General features: G+C 41.9%; 1 protein-coding gene and 1 pseudogene across 2 annotated transcripts; both read left to right on the top strand.

Annotated features, from left to right (window-relative positions):
* Nucleotides 1-585: 585 nt before the first annotated feature.
* LOC311180645 (olfactory receptor 7A10-like) lies at nucleotides 586-1,425 on the top strand (the record flags this gene model as incomplete). Its single annotated transcript, XM_084248559.1, has 1 exon — nucleotides 586-1,425. The coding sequence occupies one exon, from the start codon at nucleotides 586-588 to the stop codon at nucleotides 1,423-1,425; it is 840 nt and encodes a 279-aa protein (XP_084104685.1).
* A 14,667-nt stretch (nucleotides 1,426-16,092) lies between these two features.
* On the top strand, nucleotides 16,093-16,939 carry LOC311182563 (olfactory receptor 7A10-like; annotated as a pseudogene). Its single transcript has one exon. The product of its transcript is annotated as an olfactory receptor 7A10-like (transcript).
* Nucleotides 16,940-23,282: the final 6,343 nt, after the last annotated feature.

The following is a 23,282-nucleotide window of genomic DNA, read 5'->3' as shown; positions in this document are numbered from 1 at the left end:
GAGGGGGAGCAGTGGGGAGACAGGAGAGGTCTGCTGCGCCCTGTGGGTCACTCCCTGGCCGGGGATCATACTCAGGCAGTCCCAGTGGTGGCCCTGAGAATTAGCCCCGGTGCCACCAGGGACAACTGAGGGCTAGGATTTTTCAAAGTCAGTCTTACTGTTTTTTCTCCATGATTCCAACAATATTTGTATAATGCAATTGGTCAAATGTATTTAAAAGAAAGTATTAGGTCATTTTCAAAGAAAAATTTTACTTGGATATATGTTTACATTAGATGTAAGAATGGCTAATTATATTCAGTATCAGGAAAAGGTGAGTCACTTAACAGCCTTGAAAATTTCGGGTAACAGGTAATAGCTCTAAGAAATGAAATTGATTAACTAATGTATTTAAATGAAATCACACCATTTAAACTCCATTCTTGATTGCTCTGCTGTGGTGAAGTTTCCATCACTCTGTCTCCATCCCCCAGGCTCACCAGCGACCTGGCGCCAGGAAACCAAACCCACCCCACAGCGTTCACCCTCCTGGGGCTCTCAGAAGAGGCCTCGCTGCAGCCCCTCCTCTTCTGGGCATTCTTGGCCATGTACTTGGTCACGGTCACTGGGAATCTCCTCATCATCCTGGCCATCGTCACGGACCCCCACCTGCACACCCCCATGTACTTCTTCCTCACCAACCTGTCCTTTGCCGACATCTGCTTCACCTCCACCACCGTCCCCAAGATGTTGCTGAACATCCAGACGCAGAACAAAGCCATAACCTACGCGGGCTGTCTCAGCCAGGTGTTTTTCTCCTTGCACTTTGGAGGAGTGGACAACTTCCTCTTGACAGTCATGGCCTATGACCGCTTTGTGGCCATCTGCCATCCCCTGCACTACACGGTCATCATGAACCCCCAGTTCTGTGGCCTCCTGCTTCTTGCATGCTGGGTGTTAAGTCTTCTGCATGCTCTGTTACACAGCTTAATGGTTTTGCAACTGTCCTTTTGCTCACAGCTACAAATCCCTCACTTCTTCTGTGAACTGGACCAGGTGGTCCAGCTTGCCTGTTCTGACACCTTCCTCAATGAGCTGGTGATATATTTAGCAGCGGGGGTTGTGGGGATGATTCCTCTCAGTGGCGTCCTTTTCTCCTACTCTAAGATTGTGTCCTCTGTTTTGAAAATCTCCTCAGCGAGCGGCAGGTACAAAGCCTTCTCCACCTGCGGGTCTCACCTCTGCGTGGTCTCCCTGTTCTACGGGACGGCGCTCGGCGTGTACCTCAGCTCCACCACTACCCACGACGCCAGGGACAGTGCAACAGCCTCGGTGATGTACACGGTGGTCACCCCCATGCTGAACCCCTTCATCTACAGTCTCAGAAACAAGGACATAAAGCAGGCCCTGGGGAGGCTCTTCAGCTGCAGAGCAACCCCAACGTGACGGGGGCGCTTCCTCAGACTGTCTGGTCGGGAGCAGCAGGTCTCACAGTCCATTAACTGAGTCATGATCCTGTCCTCAGGTAGTCATAACCTGTCGTTTGTCTTTTGTGTAGTTTGATATTAGTTTTTTATACATTATAATTATGTTTTCTGTATTTCCTTTATTATTTTTTACTGTTCTGTGTACTGGGTTCAGTGTTACCAAAAACATCGTGAGAGTAAATTTTCCATTAGTAAAATGTTTAAAAGAGGAAATTGGGTACCTACAAAATAATAAAAAGAAATGGAGGAAAAAATGTACAACTGCATCATGTACCAACAAGCAACTTAAAATTATCTGCAGAAAATTCTTGTCATATCAAACTATCCATGAGCATCCATGGCTAATCCTCAGCTGTCCCTACTTCTGTAACTTCCTTCCTTCCTTTCAGTGCTTCATTGTTGACCCATCATACTCCTGTTCATGTCATTTTGCTTAGGGTTTGTGTTTCTTTCTTTTTTTTTTTTTTTATTGTGGAAGAACCCTTTTTGGCTTTTATGGTCAGGCAGGCACCTGACAGTGATAAACTCCATTTGCTTCTTTGGGAAGCTTTTTTTTTTTTTTTATTCACATTCACAATTGAATAATTCTGCAGGATAGTGTATTCTCGGTTGGAAGTCCTTGTATTTAGGATTATGAACACTTCACTTCTCTCCTGTCCTCGAGAGTGACTGGGGAAAAATCTGAGGAAATCCTACTTTCGATGCCTTTGCAAATTCTCTTATTTTCAGGCCTTTTTAAAATTCTTCTTCTTATTCCTGATTTTCTATAATTTAACAGTGAGGTGTTATGGTGTAGTTCATCTTCACTTTGAAATTTGGGTGTTATCACTACATCCTGCACATTCATGCTTCTTTCTCATTCTTTAGGTCTGGAAAATTCTCAGCTGTGATTATTTTGAAAAGCATCCCTCCTCTCTTGCCTCTTCATCTTCTGGGTCATCCACTATTCTCATGTGTCCACTCTTCACTGAGTCTGACATTCTTTGTAGCATTTCCTTATTTGTCCTATGTCTGTCTTATTTCTCGCTGTTTTCCTTATTGGCTGATTTCTACACTTGGACCCCATATTTCTAGGTGATTTGTGTTCTCTTAATATTGTCCAGTTCTTTGGTGAGGACTCGCTGGTGCTTTGATCTACTTTCCAAGGTCTCGCAGCTGCCCGTCTGCCCTGAGTCACCTCCCATCACTCACGGGTGTATTTAATGTTGTTGCTCCACGTTGCTGGGACTCCTCTGCTTCTCTCTCCTGTACTTATGAGCCAGAACTTCTGTTCTGCTACTTTTTCTTCCTTCTGTGCTTGATATTCCTTGATTTCTAAGTATTTATGTCACCTGAATTCCAGTTTAAGAGCTGGGGTGTTGGGGGTCAGTTTGATTGTTTCTCTTCTAGTTTACCTTGGGGTGAAGTGGGTACTGGGGAGTCTGGGACTTAAATGTTGTCTCAGTTTGTTGAGAAGTGAACTCTGTCACCTCCAACTCCTCCCTCTCTCTCACAGCAAGGTCCAATTTGTCTTTAGTTGTCCTCCCCTCCCTCCCCACCTCTGTCGGGTACTTCCTGCCACTGATTGAGTTTCCTGGTGACTGGAGCAGGGTCTAGTCCACAGGGTTCAAACTGTGGAGTCAGCTGACCCTGATATGTAGGAGGCACCTATGTGGGCTTGTGCCCACTGCACACATGTGGAAACAGGCAATGACCACCACAGGCACCAGCCCTGCTGTCCACTGAGGGACTCGGGCTGCAAATGCTGCCAGTCTGCTTGATACGTTGCAAAGAAGTGCTGTGTTCTCTGTCCCACCTGTCCTTTGCTCTGCTCTGGGATCCATTATGAAGCCATCTGGGCTCTGCCTGAAAACCCTGATCTCTTAATTCTGGAAGAGGGTGGAGATTTCCTTTCCTGTGCTGTCACTGAGCTCACAGGGTCCCGGGGCAGAAGAGGAAACACTTATACAGTGTTGATGGAATGTAAACTTGTGCATCTGTTATGGAAAGCTGTATGGAAATTCCTCAAACATTGAAGAATATTAGTTTCCTATGACACAAATGTCTTACTTCTGAGTATTTAGCTGCTAATTACACATAAAAAGCACTAATTCCAAGAGGTGTTTTCCACCCATGTTCACTGCAATAGCCAAGAGGTAGAAAAAATGCAAGTCTCCACTGATCAAAAAATGTCCAAAAAGATGTGGTATATGTAGATAGCGGAATACTATTTATATTTGGAAGAACAAAAGGATAAGAACAGAATTATCCTTCCTGAAACAAGCCAAACAGAGAAAGTCAAATACCATGTGATTTCACTCATATGTAATAAAGAAAACAAATTAGCAGATCATGTCAATAAAACAAAATATTCTTTTGTACTATATAAGAACAATTAGTGGCTAACAGAAAGATGGGAGAAGGAAGGTGGTTCAATCAGATGAGGACAATGGTATAATGAAAGATAAATTTAAACTTTTAGTAGTGAATTTAATGTGGCATATACATACGTTGATTAATAATCATGCATACCTGAAATTTATATAATGTTATAATGTAAGGTTACTTCAGTGTAATAAATGGAAAGGTAAACTCACAGGAAATGGAAAGAATTTCATGGGAATGTCTCCTTTAATAAATGGCTTTGTATTAAAATTAACCTACCTTTCAAGGGAGAAAAACACATGTAAATTGGATTATAAATGAAAGAGGAGAAATCACAACAGACTTAGTAGAAATCAACAGAATAATCAGAGATTACTATGAACACTTATACGCAAACAAACTCAACAACCTAGAAGAGATGGACAAATTCCCAGAATGATATAATCATCCAAAGCTAAACAAAGAAGAAATAGAACAACTAAACAGACCAATTACAAGCAGCCAAACTGAGGCAGTATGAAAGCACTCCCCAAAAACAAAAGTCCAGGCCCAGACGGCTTCACAAATGAATTCTACCAAACGTTCAGCAGTAAATTAGTGTCTATCCTACACAAACTCTTTCAAAAATTTGAAAAAGAAGGAATACTACCAAATACGTACCACAAAGCCAAATTACACTAATACTAAAACCAAACAGAGACAGCACAAAAAAAAAAAAAAAAAAGAAAATTACAGGCCAATCTCCCTAATGAATACTGATGCAAAAATCCTCAACAAAATCCTTGCCAACAGAATCCAACAATGCATTAAAGGGATAGTATACCATGATCAAGTGGGATTCATCCCAAGGGCACAGGGATGGTTTAACATACGAAAATCGATCAGTGTAATCCAACACCTCAACAAAAAGGAAAATAAGAACCATATGATCATATCAATTGATGCTGAGAAAGCATTCGACAAAGTCCAACATCCATTTATGATGACGGCCCTTGAAATTCTCAGGATAGAAGGAACATACCTTAACATGACAAAAGCCATACACGACAAACCCACCGCCAATATTATTCTCAATGGCGAAAAGCTGAAGGCCTTTCCTTTAGGATCAGGAATAAGACAAGGACGTCCTCTCTCACCACAGCTCTTCCATATAATACTGGAGGTCTATCCAGGGCAATAAGACAAGAGAAAGATATACAAGGAATCCAGATAGGGAAAGAAGAAGTAAAACTATCATTATTTGAAGACTATATGATAATATATATAGAGAACCCTAAAAACTCCGCAGAAAAACTACTCAAAATACTCAACCAGTTCAGTAAAGTAGTAGGATACAAAATCAACACGCAAAAATCAGTAGCCTTCCTATACACAATCAGTCTGAAGAAGAAATCAAGAAAACCACTTTTATAACTGAAACAAAAAAAATCAAATACTTGGGAATAAACCTAACAAAAGAGGTGAAAGTCCTATAGAAAGAAAATTATAAAACACTGTTAAAAGAAATTGAAGAAGACACAAAGAAATGGAAAGACAGGGCCTCCCTGGTGGCACAAGCAGTTGAGCGCAGCGCTGTGAAGCTATCTGCAGCCTCTGCAATGCTGGTTCGATCCCTGCTGGCCTTGGAGCATCCATATGGTGAGCAGACCTGTCCTGTCTCGCCCGCTGCTCCCCTTAGCAGTGTCTTTTCTCCATCTGCCTGTTCTGCTCCCTGCTGTGGCGCTAGGGAATTCTCTCACGCTCCCGTGCATCTGGCCTGTACCCAGCACTTGTATAAATAAAAAACAAATCTTAAAAAAATAAAAAAGAAATGGAAAGAAATGCTCATGGATTGGGAGAATTAACATTATTAAAATGGCCATCCTTCCAAAAGCAATATACAGATTCAATACTATTCCAACAAAAATCTCAACGACATTCTTCAAAGAAATAGAACAAATACTGATGAAATTCATATCGAACCACAAAAAAAAACACAAATAGCCGAAGTCTTGATGAAAACAAAGGAGAAAGGAGGTATCACACTTCTAAACTTGAAGCTATACTACAAAGCCATAATAATTAAAACAGTTTGGTACTGGAACAAAAGCAAACACAAAGACCAATGGAACCAAATAGAGAGCCCAGAAATAAAGCCACAATTATATGAACAACTAATCTTTGACAAAGGAGCAAAGAATATTCAATGGAACACAGACAGTTTGGTCAATAAATGCTGTTGGGAAAACTGCACCTCCACATGCAAAAGAAAATGTAGCTAGACCACTACCTCTCACTGTGCACAAAAATCAGCTCAAAATGGATAAAAGAACTGGACATAAGACCTGAAACCATAAAATATATAGAAGGAAATATAGGGAAAACACTACAAGACATACATCTCAGAAACATCTTTAAAGACTCATCACTCAAAGCAGTGATAGTGAAGGAAAAGATAAACAACTAGGATTACATCAAACTGAAAAGCTTCTGTACAGCCAAGGAGACATTAACCAAAACAGAGAGACACCCCACTGATTGGGAAAAAATCTTTGCACTCCATGCAACTGATAAGGGACTGATCACAAATATATACAAAGAACTCACACCACTCAACAAAAACAAAATAAACAATCCAGTCAAGAAATGGACAGAAGAACTTAAAGGCATTTCTCCAAAGAGGATATGCAAATGGCCAACTGGCATATGAAAAAATGTTCAACATCTCTTATCATCAGGGAAATCAAAATCAAAACCACACTGAAATACCACCTTACACCAGTGAGAATAGCACAGATCAAAAACACATGCAACAACAAATGTTGGCGAGGATGTGGTGAAAAAGGAACTCTTCTACATAGCTGGTGGGAGTGCAAACTGGTCCAACCACTGTGGAGAGCTGTGTGGAGGCTCCTCAATCTACTAAAAATGGAGCTACCATAAGACAGGCAATTCCACTCCTAGGGATCTACCCAAAGGACACAAAAACATTGATTCAAAAGACCACCTGCACCCCTATGTTTATAGCAGCACTATTTACAATAGCTAAGCTTTGGAAATGACCCAAATGCCCAAAAATAGATGACTGGATCAAGCAGATGTGGTACATATACACCATGGAATATTATTCAGCAATCAAAGAAGATAAATTCATGCCATTCACAGCAATGTGGATGGAGCTAGAAGGAATGATGCTCAGTGAAATAAGCCAGAAGAAAAAAGAAAAATATGCGATGGTTTCACTTATTACAGGAATATAGGGGACCCAAATAAGACATCAGTGTGTAAAAAATAATAACATTACAAAACACAACAAAGCAAAAACAGACAATTATAAATCAGAAACATCCGGCAGGGGAGGAGGAGAGAGAGGGGTGAGAGGGAGGGAGGGAGGAGCACAGGGGACTGTGGTGATGGTGCACGGGTGTCTTAGGGAAGGAAATTCTATGGGGACTACACCTGAGGGGATCGGGGAGAAGCAAATACTGTTTAAAAATAAAAAAAAATGTATTGTAAAAAAATGAAATAAAATTCCTATATAAGACATTAAAAAAAAGATTGAGTCCATTTTATTTTATTTATTTATTAAAGATTTATTTTTATTTATTTATACAAGCACTGGGTACAGTCAGAAGCGCAGGAGGGTGAGAGAATTCACCAGAGCCAGAGCGGGGAGCAGAGCAGGCAGAAGGACCGAAGTACACTGCTGAGGGGAACAGCGGGCGGCAGGAGAGGTCTGCGCGCCATGTGGGACCCTCCTTGGGTGGACGGGCAGCAGCCGGGGATCGAACCAGTGCTGCAGAGGCTGCGGGCAGCTTCGCAACCCAGCGTTCAACTGCTGCACCACTGGGGAGGCCCTCTGAGTCCATTTTAAGTATTCTAGAGAATGCTGATTTTTTTTCCCAGTGGACAGGCAACCTGGCTATGGTTTGGTAACATAAATGGTGCTGGGAAAACTGGACCTCCACATGTAAAAAAAAAATGTACCTAGACCTCTACCTCTCACTGCGCACAAAAATCAACTCAAAATGGATAAAAGAACTGGACATAAGATCTGACACCATAAAATATATAGAAGAAATACAGGGAAAATACACAAGACATACATCTCATTAAACCCGCCCTTCACATCCTTTGTTAAGTTTACTAACTAGCTATTAGCTGGTTTTCTGTCCAAATTTTATTTAAAAAATTAAAAATATTACCTTAAAATTAACTAATGTTTCAAAGTGAATAATGAAGATATTTTGCATTATAAAATGAAATGTTAAATTACTGAATTATAGGACTCATAAAAAATTAGGCACACATACTGCATGGGTCCCTTTATACATAATACACAAAACATGACACAAGCTTCAACTGCTGTCTTATATTATTTTTATAAAAGATGCCCCTGAATCTGTTTTCTTGTGTCCATTAGTGTGGGAAGAATAAACCAATATTCAACTGGGTGTTTTGAAAATTAAATGCATAGAAATAGTTTTTATTATTTTAGGATGAGTTCATTTATGTCCAATTTTGAGTTAGAAGAAGAAAAATTAGGGACCTCCCTGGTGGCACAAGGGGTTAAGACGCAACCTATGAAGCTGTCTGCAGCCACTGCAGCATGCGTCTGATCCCTGGCCGGCCAGGGAGCAACCCACATGGTGCAGCAGATCTCTCCTGGCAAGCCCTCTGCTCCTCTCTGCAGTGTACTTCGGCAATCGGCCTGTTCTGTTCCCCACTCTGCCTCTGGTGAATCCTCTCACCCGCTACACTACTGGCCTGTACCAAACTCTTGTATGCATAAATAAATAAATATTTTTTAAATGAGAAGATGAAAAATTAAGGAATAGATCTCATTTACAATCACACCAAAATAAATAAAAGATAAATATCTAGCTAATAAACTTAACGAAGGATGTGAAGGGCCTGTATAATGAAAATTATAAGACTCGGTTAAAATAAATAGAGTAAGACACAAAGAAATAGTAAGTTCTTTCTTGCTCATGGATTGGAAAAATCAGTGTGGTCACAATGAACATCCTACACAAAGCATTATCTAGAAAATGAAAAAAAAAAGACTTTGTGGTAAGTCCCAAAACCATAACACGCATAGAAGAAAACTCTGCAACATAAATTTCAGATGTGTTCGTGGAATCATCTCCAGCAGCAAGGGAAACAAAGGAGAACATAAATAATTGGGACTATATCAACCCAAATGCTCTGTACAATCCAAGAAAATGGCACTACAGCAACAAGACACCTGCTGAAGGGGAGGGTGTATCTGAACAGCATAATTCTGAAAAATAAAGACATAGGACGAACCTGGGCTGTTGAGGTCCTTCCTCTCCTGTTCCACAACAGCAGAGACAGACGTGTCCAGTTCACTGTGAGGTGCACAGCTGGTTGGGAGACATCTGTACGGAGAGGGAGGCTGTCAGGCCAAGCCCAGTGTGCCACTGGATTGTCTGATGTCACATCGAGTTATTTCCCAGAACGTGCCTAACTGGCAAGGAGACCTGCTGGGGTGTGAAAACATCCTACTGTGTTGTGTGGCAACAAAGTGGACACTGAGGACAAGTAAGTTACGGTAAGTCTATTGTCTTCCAAGGAGATTTTCAGTACTGAGGCGAGTCGTCACAGGTCACCACAAGCCCTTCCTCTGGATGCTAGAAGAGCAACAGGCGACCCTCACTTGGAGGTAGTTGTGGCGCCTGCTCCAGCCTATCCGGGGCTGTCACGGGCCCTGCTTTGGCAGTGAACTCTGGTCAGGACTCAGAGGTTGCTCAGTCAACTGCTGCTCGGATGACATGGTGACCTGTGAGGATGGGTCGCCCGGTGTCAGGAGTGGACTGTTGTGGGCAGCACCTCACGCGGGAAGCAGTGAAGCATGTTAGCAGCTCCCTGTGCTGCTAAGCAGGACACGTGCTTAGTCTCGGGGGTCAGAGGAGGCGCACGGGCTTCAGAGTGAGGGCGGCAGTGACCAAAATCTTTACTCTTTGGCCCTGTACATTCAGCTGGTTAGGAACACAGGCGTTTCCTTCTGGAGTGTCAAACATAAGGCTGCTGCAGTCACATCCCAATAAAAAAAAAAAAAATTCCTATTTGCTTTTGCAAAAGTGCCATGAAAAGAAGGAGTGTGGAGTCTAAGGTATTATATAGAGGGCTCAGTGCGCTGCTTTATGAGAGGGAAATAGCACTACTGGACATATGTTGAGGGATCTGTGCCCCCAACACATTTGTGCCTTGATGATCCAGGCACCGAGTCAAGTTGGGTTCCTCAGCACAGATTTTTGAAAAAAATTATTATTTTACTATTTTTTACATCATTTTTCTTTTTTTGCACAATGTTTGCATTTTTATCTTGATTATAGTCCCCATACAATTCCCAGCACATTTTGAAAACTTGAACACGGAATTAGAACAGGTGCTGGGTGGTTACAACATGAAGGACGGAGAGTAACAAAACTGGATGCACTTGACATCTAATCTAGTCTCTCGGGATCAGAGAATCATTAAGAAACTTTCCTTTTGCCGAATCCAGTGTCCACAGGGAAATCATGAGCTCAGAGCTTGGAGCAGGAGAGTGAGGTGTGGCTAACGAGACCTCGTGGAGGGCGGTAAATACCCTGTCTCCCTCGGTCCCTCAGACTGTCCAACCCGGGACCGGAGAGGACATGATTCCTGTCTGTGGAGCCTGACCTCTGCCCAGGAACCAGCCCTTGGCGCCCTCCTGAGATCCTGTCTGTGACACAGCCCAGATCCATCCTTAACGTCCAGGAGAGACTCACACGGCTACATGGAGACACCCCCCTCACAGCCCCCACCCAGGTGAGTCTCAGAGCCCAGCAGGCACTTGTGACAGATCCAGGGAAAATGCAAACTGAGAAGTTCTGCCTCAGGTCACAGAGATCAAACCAGGCCCAGGGACAAGAGGTTCCCTTGTTCTCTTGCTTGACTGACTCACCAATTTATAATTAATTTACTTAATTTGTAACTAAGAACTATCCATTGCACTCAACAATACAGAGATGGTGCTGACAGTGAAGAGACAGGAAGGAAAATCTGTTAGGATGAGACTGAAGGAGGAGTGGGAGGCTTAATGTGGTTCCAGCAAAGTTAGGGCAGAGCCAAGAAGGTCTGGAGTTGAGGGAGCAGGAAATAAAGTGTTAAATATGAAGGGGATGACAGGAGTGGACGGGGTGATGAGCAGGGCATCTGTGTTGGAGAGATCCAGAGTAATGGGGGCAGATGGCCTCACAGATCAGCTGAGGAGAGGAACAGTGTGTAGTGTTCCCTCATAGCAGGTGCTCACAGAAGTCATCCTTTTTCTTTAATGTCTGTTGGGGGAGACTAAAGATTTTAACTTTGCAACCACTCTGGTACTGGCAAATCCCATAGCTTTGCTTGTTAGAATTTTGCCTTTTTCAATTACAAATTGTTCTCATTCTTACAGTTTACTTACTTACAGCCTGAGCTTTTATTGGTTTTCTTTCAAATACTGAAATAGAATGGGAGCTTTTCACAATGAATACTTGGCAGTTAATTCTCCCATATATGGAGAGATTGTTGAAGAAAATGTTTGAAAGTTTCCAATTTGTGTTTGGGCCTCAGTCGATCCTTTGTGTCCCATGATGTATGTTAAACACAGGCTGTTCTTGCAGTCTTAGTAGTACTAAGCTCTCATACACATTGTGTTCATGTCACATCTGTGTTTCCTCATTACTGTGTCTCTTCACATTTGTGATGTGATCTGTTGTATTTTTATTGATATTTAATTGACATGCAACAGTGTGAAAGTTGGAGACAAACATGTTGATTGGATATATTAATCTATTGCAATATGATGACCACTGCAGCACTAGCTGACACCTCCTCAATACACAAATTAATATTTATTTTTGTCACAAAACATTTCAGAAATAATCTCTTCACAACTGGGAAGGTTGCAGGAAAGCACTGCTGACTGTCACATGCAGTAGATTTGCAGAACCTTGTTCATTCAGCAGCTTCCAATGTGTGTCCTGAAACAACTTTTTACAAAGTCCCATCCCGGTCCCTGTCACCAATTCAAGTCTGTTTCAGGACCACACACAGAAGTGATAGCAGTATCTGTAGGTCCTCGACCTCTATCACGTAGCAGAATGTTCTTAGGTGCCTGTGTGGTGCCTTCTTTCTCTTGACTGGATATCATGTGATATTTTACTATATAGAATGGTATTATAACAACACCATATCCTGTGTGTATATTACTCATTACATGTTTTACATAACCCATGTATATTCATTTGGACAGTAAGAGCAATTGTATACACATATAATACAGCACCTCTATTTTTTTATATCAACATATGTACACATTATGTCCTTTATTTGTCCATGATGGACTTATAGGTTATTTCTATGTTTTGCTCACTAAGCAAGGGGGTGCAGATAGCTTTTCAATGTCCTGTGTTGATTTCCTTTGTACATGTATGAACAGATCATGGGGGCGTCTAACTTTGCTATTTTGAGCACCTCTGTTCTCTTACCCACTGTGACTGAAGCGGTGTATGAGCCCATCAACAGCACCCCAGGGTTCTCTGTATCCCACTCCTACTGCTGACCTTTGGTCATCTCCCTGGGAGCTCTGTCAGCAGCTGTGGGGTGACAGCTCCTGGTTCGGATTTGCATTTCCCTGGTGAGTGATCCTGAGCACCCCCTCATGTGCTTGCTGCCCATCTAGGTGTCTCCTCTGGAAAACACATACTTAGGAGCTCTCTGGTATTTGCATAGGCAATGACTTCCTTGTGACATGGAAAAGCAGGAAGCCACACGCGGTGCTACATAAACTGAAAAGCTTCTGCCTACAAGAGAGACAAAGGGACTATGGGCAGCCAATTTATTCATAAATACAACCCCTACCTTCCCATCTCCTGGATCACATTCTTCTGTATTCAAAGGACAATCTCGATCTATTCCTCAACCATATGGAATCCATTGTTGTTTCTCTAGGAGAAATGAGAGCTTTGGATCTGCAGTTTCCACTGCTTTGGAAAGAGTGTGATTCCTATTGTCATTTTCAAGTCTTTGCCAATTTACTTTTAGAGAACCAGTGGATGTGATTAAGTTCTTGTTATAACTATTCTTCCAAAGCCTTAGGTTCTGCTCCATTGTGCTTAATACACACATGTTGACCCCGGTTTACATAACCAGGCTTTATTTTTCCCACTATTCCATTTATTGTATGGATTACAATTCCTTGACATAGTTTCTATATGATGAAGTCACAAAAGTGAGCAAACTAGCTGCAGTCCTTGCTCATGTGGATGTTACGTTATGACAGAGAGGGTTGAGCACAAGGAATAGCGCATGTGGGATATGATGGTCTCAGGAATAAACAACACGGAGGAAAGGGACAGACTGTTGGGGCACGAGCAGGATTTTATGGAATATTGTCTGGGGAGGCCACTGCTTGTTGGACAAGGAGCAAAACAAGGACCAGTTTATGTGTGTCAAAGAGAGAGCAAAACATAAACCCAAGGAAAGCAAATGAAGTGATTCCACAAAAATGAAAAACCAGAGGAGGGACAATCTCACTCACTCTGCATCATGTCACAGCGTGTGGTCACATAAGTGGGAACAGGTAGAAAACCAACACTCAGATCAGGAGCCCACTGTCAACCCCACGACAGGCGAGTGGAGTGACAGCGGGTCCGTCGGCCTGGGGGCCCTGGTGTCCAAGGAACTGTTCTCCACCCGGCCTGGCTCTTCAGTTGGGGCCTCACTCACATGGTCTCTCCCTCATTAGCAAGAACTGACCTTTCAAATACTTCTCTCCTGTATGCGATGATGCCAGATTCTTCTTACTGTGGCCTAAAGTAGGACCTGCCTTTACTCTGTGATGAACCTTACCTACCCACACGCACAAAGAAATGACACACACATGTACACAGGTACACACAACTGATAGAACAGAACAGTCAATCAATGTCCATGGTGTGTTCAGCAATGCACTGGACATTTTCCTAAGGGCTTTACTTGTTCTATTCTAAATCACTCATGTAAACTCAGATCTGACCCCCTAATGGAGGTGAGTCTCAGGATTCTAAATTCCTCTTACGCGTTCTCCACAAGTAGTTTAGCATTTTCCTGTCTGTCTTTCTCAACTTGTCATTATTTTTGTGAGACCATATTCTTCACAGAGCTCATGCAATATGCATTTATTTTCCTACTATTCCCAAATAAAGTAAGTCAGGGTGGGGTGTCACAGTATAGTGAATACATTAATTTCACACTTAAATATCATGCATAGATTCTTGGAAACTACAAGTTTAAGTGAAATGATATACTGCAAAGCAAACTATCGTCGTTAGTTCATCAAAATGAACATGAATTAAATTTCCTATGGCAGATTTCTGGTCACAGATACATCACCAAACTTCTAAATAAAGACCCTGATGCTTCTAAAATTAAACACTATTTTTATTCATCATCTTTTCATTTATCTGCCAATCAGCTTTTTCCAGTCAGGGATACAAAGTAACTAAATTTACAGAGTAAGAGAAGCTGGGAAACTGACCTTTGACAGCTGATTAAGAACTGAACCACCAAAGGGGGAGGTGGGGAGGGGTGAAGGGGAAGAACAAGGCAGGAAGGAAGCACAAGGGTCTGGGGTGGTGGAATATGGGTGAGTGGGGGTGGGTGCACTATGGTGCCACTATCTGGTGGGGGCTCCCCAATACTACCTCAGTTACAAATGAATACATGAATCAATAAATATGGACACAGGAAAAGGTTCTTTGATCTTAGGTATCTAGTGTCTCAAAATGCAGAGGAAATAACTTTCTTTACAACAATTCTGGATAGGTGGTTCTTTGCAAAGTAAAACGCTTCCTATTTTCCTTGTCCTTAGAGATTTGATTCCAATTCTCAGCTCTGCCTCAACGCACAAGTCAAAATGCCCTAAGTGTGGATCAGAAAGTGTGTGAGTGGAGGAAATAAGGGAAATAAGCCTTATTACAGGTAAGGGAAACACAGATTGCACACCTCTCCCAAGTTGAAGCTGTCTCCCATAATCAAACATTCAGAATTCAGAACTAATATGAGGGAAAGAAATTATAGTCTATGGCGGGATTAAATGAGGGATCATTTATGCATGTAACACAAAATGCTCACACTAGGCACAGCACACGTAACACAATCTACACACTAGAGGATCAGCAAATGTACAATGTTATGAGCAGGAACTTCACACGGCAGCAGGATGTCGGGGCCTCCTGCCCTCTCTCTCAACTCACCCCCAACCTAAAGCACCCACTCCGGTCACATCCCTACTTCGTGGATCTGTAACTGTGCCAAAAACACTCCTATGTTGCATCTTTTTCTGGCTATTTTCCCAAACCCAAATGTTCTTCTCATGCGTATATTGTTGCCATGTGATGTCTCCTTCATAGATAAATCCTGCTGCCTTCAGATATTTTTGTTCAAAGTCTGTTCATTGGAAGTGATTACACAAGATTCCTCTTGATTCTAACTCTTCATCCCACTACATTATTTTACCTAACAATAGTAATCACCATATGAAATATTATTTTCCGAGACCACACACATACTTAGAAGAAAACTTGCTTGGGACTTGGATTTTTCCTTTTAAAAAAAAATTATTTATTAATTACGCATGCACCGAAGAACAAGGAAGCAGGCCAAAGATGCAGTGGGTGAGGCACTCACCAGAGACAGAGTGGGGGGCAGGACAGGGCAGATCTACTGAAATGCACTGCTGAGGGGGAGCAGTGGGGAGAAAGGAGAGGTCTGCTGCACCATGTGGGTCACTCCCTGGCCGGGGATCATACTCAGGCAATCCCAGTGGTGACCCTGAGACTTAGCCCCTGTGCCACCAGAGACACCCGAGGGCTAGGATTTTTCAAAGTCAGTCTCACTGTTTTTTATCCATGATTCCAACAATATTTGTATAATGCTATTGGTCAAATGTATTTAAAAGAAAGTATTAGGACATTTTCAAAGAAAATTTTGACTTGGCTATGTGTTTACATTAGATGTAAGAATGGCTAATTATTTTCAGCATCAGGAGAAGGTGAGTCACTTAACAGCCTTGAAAATTTCGGGTAACAGGTAAAGGCTCTAAGAAATGAAATTGATTAACTGCATGTATTTAAAAATAAAATCACCCCATTTAACCTCATTCCTTGATTGCTCTGCTGTGGTAAAGTTTCCATCACTTCTGTCTCCATCTCCCAGTCTCACCAGCGACCTGGTGCCAGGAAACCAAACCCAGCCCCCAGCGTTCACCCTCCTGGGGCTCTCAGAAGAGGCCTCGCTGCAGCCCCTCCTCTTCTGGGCATTCTTGGCCATGTACTTGGTCACGGTCACTGGGAATCTCCTCATCATCCTGGCCATCGTCACGGACCCCCACCTGCACACCCCCATGTACTTCTTCCTCGCCAACCTGTCCTTTGCCGACATCGGCTTCACCTCCACCACCGTCCCCAAGATGCTGCTGAACATCCAGACACAGAACAAAGCCATCACCTACGCGGGCTGTCTCAGCCAGGTGTTTTTCTTCTTACTCTTTGGAGGACTGGACAACTTGCTCTTGACAGCCATGGCCTACGACCGGTTTGTGGCCATTTGCCATCCCCTGCACTACACGGTCATCATGAACCCCCAGTTCTGTGGCCTCCTGCTTCTTGCTTCCTGGGTGTTAAGTCTTCTGCATGCTCTGTTACACAGCTTAATGGTTTTGCGACTGTCCTTTTGCTCACAGCTGCAAATCCCTCACTTCTTCTGTGAACTGGACCAGGTGGTCCAGCTTTCCTGTTCTGACACCTTCCTCAATGAGCTGGTCATATATTTAGCAGCGGGGGTTCTGGGGGCCATTCCTCTCAGTGGCGTCCTTTTCTCCTACTCTAAGATTGTGTCCTCTGTTTTGAAAATCTCCTCAGCGAGCGGCAGGTACAAAGCCTTCTCCACCTGCGGGTCTCACCTCTCCATGGTCTCCCTGTTCTATGGGACGTCGCTCGGCGTGTACCTCAGCTCTGCTGCTACCCACGACTCCAGGGACAGTGCAACCGCCTCGGTGATGTACACGGTGGTCACCCCCATGCTGAACCCCTTCATCTACAGTCTCAGAAACAAGGACATAAAGCAGGCCCTGGGGAGGCTCTTCAGCTGCAGAGCAACCCCAACGTGATGGGCGCCGCTTCCTCAGATTGTCTGGTCGGGAGCAGCAGGCCTGACAGACCATGGACTAAGTCATGATCCTGTCCTCTGTCAGTCAGAGATGATCTGTGCTTTGTCTTATGTACACAGTTTAACGTCAGTTTTTTTTATATATTATAAATATTTTTTCTGCATTTCCTAAAGTATTTTTTAAAAATATTTATTTGTTTATTTATAGAAGCACTGGGTACAATCAGAAGCGTGGAGGGCAAGAAAATTCACCAGAGACAGAGCGGGGAACAGAACGGGCAGACTGATTGAAATACCCTGCTGAGGGGAGCAGCAGGAGTCTGCGCACCATGTGGGACCCTCTCTGGCAGCCGGGGATCCAACCGGCGCTGCAGAGGCTGCGGGTAGCTTTGCAGCCCTGTACTCAACCGCTGTGCCACCATGGGAGGCCCGTTCCAAATTATTTTGAACTGGTATGAACATTGGGAAGTGTTAAAAAACAATCTGTGTGCCTTTTTCTTTAGTGAAATGTTTAAAACAGGAAATTGGGTACTTACAAAATAATAGAAAGATGGAGGAAAATAGATACAACTCGATCAGGAAAAAATAAGCAATTTATGGATTATCTGCAGAAAAATCTTGTGATATCACAGTACCCATGTGTGTCCAGGGCTAATATTCACTGTCCCTACTGCTCTCCTTTACTTCCTTCCTTTTGATGCTTTATTGTTGACTCATAATATTCCTGTTCATGTCATTTTGCTCAGGGTTTGTGTTTCATTTTTTCTTTCTAGTACATGAACTCCTGTCAGTTGTTATGGTGAGGCAGGCAGACCTGATGGTGACAAACTCATTGGCTTCTCTGTCTAGGAAGCCTTTATTCACATTCAAATTGAATAATTTTGCAGCAAAAAGTGCTCTGTGCCTGAAGTCTTTGTGTTTAGGATTATGAGCACTTCCTTCTGTTAGGGAGCCCTGTATGGAATTAGCTTTAGGACATCCTTTTCCCCCTAACACTTCCTCTCCTTTCCAGGAGGGTGACTGGGGGAAAATCAGAGGAAAGCCTAACTTGGACGCCTTTGCAAATCCTCTTCCATTCAGGCCTCCTGTACACCTTCTCTTTTTTTCTGATATTTTATGATTTAACAGTGGGGTGTCATGGTGTAGGTCATTTTCACTTTGAAAGTTGAGTGTTCAACTCAAGTTGAAAGTTGAGTTCCTGGACATTTGTGCTTATTTCACTCTCGGTTTGGAAAATTCTCAGCTGTGGTTTTTTGAAAAGCGTCACTCCGCTCTTCTCTGTTCACCTTCTGGATTATCCACGTCTGTGGAGTCTGACATTTTTGTAGCGTTTCCTTATTTTCCTGTGTCTGAGTCTCATTTCTCTCTGTTTTCCTAATTGGGTCATGTATATACTGGGATCCTCCATTTCTGAAGTTATTTTATTGGCCCGTTTAATTCTATTGAACACACTTCCTATATTTGTGTTCATTCACATTCAGACAGTCTTTCGTGCTCTCTTAATCTTGTCCATCTCTTTGGTGAAGACTCTCTGGTTCTTTTATCTTCTTTCAAAGGTCCTGCAGATGCCTCTCTGCATTTGAGTTATTTTCCCATAACTCAGGGGTGTATTTACTGTTGTTGCTCCACGTCACTGACACTCCTCGGCTTCTCTCTCCTGTATTAATGAACCAGAACTTCTGTTCTGCTACTTTTTTTTTCCTCTTGTGCTCAGGTGTTCCTTGATCTAAGTAATTATGTCACCTCTTTTCCAGGTTTGTAGCTGGGGTGCTGTTGGTGAGATTGTTCCTCTTCTAGTTTTCCTTGGTTTCTGGTGGAGGCGGTGGGGAGTCTGGGTCTTAAGTATAGTCTCAGTTTTTTGAGAAGTGTGAACTCTGTCACCTCCACCTACTCCCCTCTCTCTCACAGTAAGCTCCAATTGGTCTTCAGTTGTCCTCACCTCCCACCCCACCTCTGTCTGGTACTTCCTGCCACGGATTGAGTCTCCTGTTGATTGGAGTAGGGTCTAGTCCATAGGGTTCAAGCTGTGGAATCAACAGGCACTGGTATGTTGGAGGCACCTACGTGGGCAGTGACCACATGCAATGACCACCACAGCCAGCAGGTCTGCTGTCCACTGAGGGACCCGGGTTGCAAATGCTACAAGTCTGCTTGATACGTTGCAAAGAAATGCTGTGTTCTCTGTCCCACCCATCCTTTTCTCTGCTCTGGGATCCATTATGAAGCCATATGGGCTCTGCCTGAAAACTCTGATTTCTTAACTCTGGTAGAGGGCAGAGATTTCCTTTCCTGTGTTGGTCACTGAGCTCACAGGGTCCCAGGGCAGAAACGGAAACACTTATATAGTGTTGATGGAATGTCAACTTGTGCATCTATTATGGAAAGCTGTAAATAAATACCTCAAACATTGAAGAATATAAGTTTCCTATGATGCAAATGCATTACTTCTGAGTATTTAGCTGCTACCTACACATAAAAATCACTAATTCCAAGAGGTGTTTTCCATCCCTGTTCACTGCAATAGCCAAGAGGTAGGAAAAATCCAAGTCTCCACTGATCAACAAATGTCCAAAAAGATTCAGTATATGTAGACAGCGGAATACTATTTATATTTGGAAGAACAAAAGGATAACAACGGAATGATCCTTTCTGAAACAAGCCAAACAGAGAAAGTCAAATACCATGTGATTTCACTCATGTGTAATAAAGAAAATAAATAAACCGATCATGTCAATAAAACAAAATATGCTTTTGACTAGATAAGAGCAATTAGTGGGTAACACAAAGATGGGAGAAGGGAGGTGGTTCAATCAGAAATGAGGATAATGGTATAATGAAAGATAAATGTAAACTTTTAGTAGTGAACTTAATGTCGCATACACATATGTTGATTAATAATCATGCATACCTGAAATTTATATAACGTTATAATGCAAGGTTACTTCAGTGCAATAAGTAGAAAGGTAAACTCACAGGAAATGGAAAGAATTTCATGGGAGTACCTCCTTTAATAAATAGCTTTGTATTAAAATTAACATGTTTCACGGGAGAAAACACATAGAAATTGGATTATAAATAAAAGAGGAGAAATCACAACAGACTCAGTAGAAATCAAGAGACTAATCAGAGATTACTATGAACACTTACATACAAACAAACTCAACAACCTAGAAGAGATGGACAAATTCCCAAAATGATATAATCATCCAAAGCTGAACAAAGAAGAAATAGAACAACTAAACAGACCAATTACAAGTAGCCAAATTGAGGCAGTAATGAAAGCACTCCCCAAAAACAAAAGCCTGGGCCCAGACAGCTTCACAAATGAATTCTACCAAATGTTCAGCAGTGAATTAGTGCCTATCCTACACACACTCTTTCAAAAAATTGAGAAAGAAGGAATACTACCAAATACATTCTACGAAGCAAAATTACACTAATACCAAAACCCAACAAAGACAGCCCCCAAAAAAGAAAATTACAGGCCAATCTCCTTAATGAACACTGATGCAAAAATCCTCAACAAAATCCTTACCAGCAGAATCCAACAATGAATTAAAGGGATAGTACACCATGTTCAAGTGGGATTCAACCCAGGGGCACAAGGATAGTTCAACATACGAAAATCGATCAGTGTAATCCAACACATCAACAAAAAGGAAAATAAGAACCATATGATCATATTAACAGATGCTGAGAAAGTATTCCACAAAGTCCAACATCCATTTATGATGACGGCCCTTGAAATTCTCGGGATTTCGAAGGAACATACCTTAACATGATAAAAGCCATATACGACAAATCCACTGCCAATATTATTCTCAATGGCGAAAAGCTGAAGGCCTTTCCTTTAAAATCAGGAACAAGACAAGGATGTCCTCTCTCACCCTTGCTCTTCAATATAATACTGGAGGTCTAGCCAGGGCAATAAGACAAGAGAAAGACATACAAGGAATCCAGATAGGGAAAGAACAAGTAAAACTAACGCTATTTGCAGATGATATGATAATATACATAGAGAACCCTAAAAACTCCGCAGAAAAACTACTCAAAATAATCAACCAGTTCAGTAAAGTAGCAGGATACAAAATCAACATGCAAAAATCAGTAGTTTTCCTATACACAGTCAGTCTGAAGAAGAAATCAGAAAACCATCCCTTTTATAATTGCAACAACAAAAAATCAAATACTTGGGAATAAACTTAACAAGAAGTGAAAGAGCTTTACAGAGGAAATTAGAAAACACTGTTAAAAGAAATTGAAGTAGACACAAAGAAATGGAAAGAAATCCCCTGCTCATGGATTAGAAGAATCAACATTATTAAAATGGTCATCCTCCCTAAAGAAATATACAGATTGAATGCTATTCCAATAAAAATCTCAATGACATTCTTCAAAGAAATAAAGCAAATACTGGGCCTCCCACTGGTGGCACAGGCGGTTGAGTGCCGTGCTGTGAAATTTTCCGCAGCCTCTGCAGCACCAGTTCGATCCTGGCCAGCCAGCGAGGGTCCCACATGGTGCGGCAGACCTCTCCTGTCTCGCCTTCTGCTCCCCTCAGCAGTGTATTTCATCAGTTTGCCTGTTCTGATCCCTGCTCTGTCTCTGGTGAATCCTCTTACCCTTCCGTGCATCTGGCCTGTACCCGACTTCTTGTATAAAAAAAAAAAATCTTTTAAAAAAAAGAGAAATAGAACAAATACTGATGAAATTCATATGGAACCACAAAAAACTGAATAGCCAAAGCCCTACTGATGAAAGCAAAGGAGAAAGGTGGCATCACACTTCCAAACTGCAAGCTATACTACAAAGCCATAATAATTAAAAAAGTTTGGTACCGGAACCAAAACAGACACACAGACCAATGAACCGAATAGAGAGCCCAGAAATAAAGCCCCAATTATATGAACAACTAATCTTTGACAAAGGAGTAAAGAATATGCAATGGAACACAGTCTGTTCAATAAATGGTGCTGGGAAAACTGCACCTCCACATGCAAAAAAATGTAACTAGACCACTACCTCTCACCGTGCACAAAAATCAACTCAAAATGGATAAAAGAACTGGACACAATACCTGAAACTATAATATATGTCAAGAAAATATAGGTAAAACACTACAAGACATACGTCTCAGAAACATCTTTAAACACTCATCACCCAAAGCAGTGATAGTGAAGGCAAAGATAAACACCTGGGATGACATCAAACTGAAAAGCTTCTCTACAGCCAAAGAGACATTAACCAAAACAGAGAGACACCCCACTGATCTAGGGATCTACCCAAAGGACACAAAAACATTGATTCAAAAGACCACTTGAACCCCTATGTTTATTGTAGCACTATTTACAATAGGTGAAACCTGGAAACAACATAAATGCCCCAAAATAGATGACAGCATCAAGAAGATGTGGTACATATACACAATGGAATAATATTCAGCAATCAAAAAAAGATAAGCTCAGGCCATTTGCAGCAATGTGGATGGAGCTAGAAGGAATTTTGCTCAGTGAAATAAACCAGAAGGAAAAAGAAAAATATCGGATGGTTTCCCTTATAGCAGGAATATAGGGGAACCAAATAAGACATCAGTGTAAAAAAATAATAACAGTACAATACACATTAAAAAAAAGATTGAGTCCATTTTAAGTAAAACAAACATTACCAATTTTCATAAGGAACCACAAAAGACCCCTCAGAGCAAACCAAATCTGACAATAAAAGGAAAAAAAGTTAAATTACAATAGCAGACTTCAAACTATAATTTAAAGCTATAATGATTAAAATAACACTGGATAATTATAATGGTACGGGATGATGACACAGAGACCAATGGATAGAATCAAGACCCCAGAATTCATCAGACATATAGAAACAGTTAATCTACAAAACGGGAGCCAAGAACATAGACTGGAGCAAGGAGCCTCTTCAGTAAATGGTATTGGGAAGACTGGACACGCATGCAAAAGGAGGAAGCTAGATGACTCTCTCTCAAAACACACAAAAATCAATTGAAAATAAAACAAAAAGACTTTGCGGTAAGACCGAAAACCATAACACACACAGAAGAGAACCCTGCAATATAAGTTTCAGATGTGTTCGTGGAATCATCCCTGGCAGCAAGGGAAACAAAGGAGAACATAAATAATTGGGCCTATAGCAACCCGAATGCTCTGTACAGCCCAAGAAAACAGCACTACAGCAACAAGACACCTGCTGAAGGGGAGGGTGTATCTGAACAGCATAATTCTGAAAATTAAAGACATAGGAAGAACCTGGGCTGTTGAGGTCCTTCCT

This window comes from Talpa europaea (genome assembly GCF_964194135.1).
Source record: "Talpa europaea genome assembly, chromosome: 12".
Classification (NCBI taxonomy): Eukaryota; Metazoa; Chordata; class Mammalia; order Eulipotyphla; family Talpidae; genus Talpa; species Talpa europaea.
This window is presented reverse-complemented; position numbering and strand designations above follow the sequence as displayed.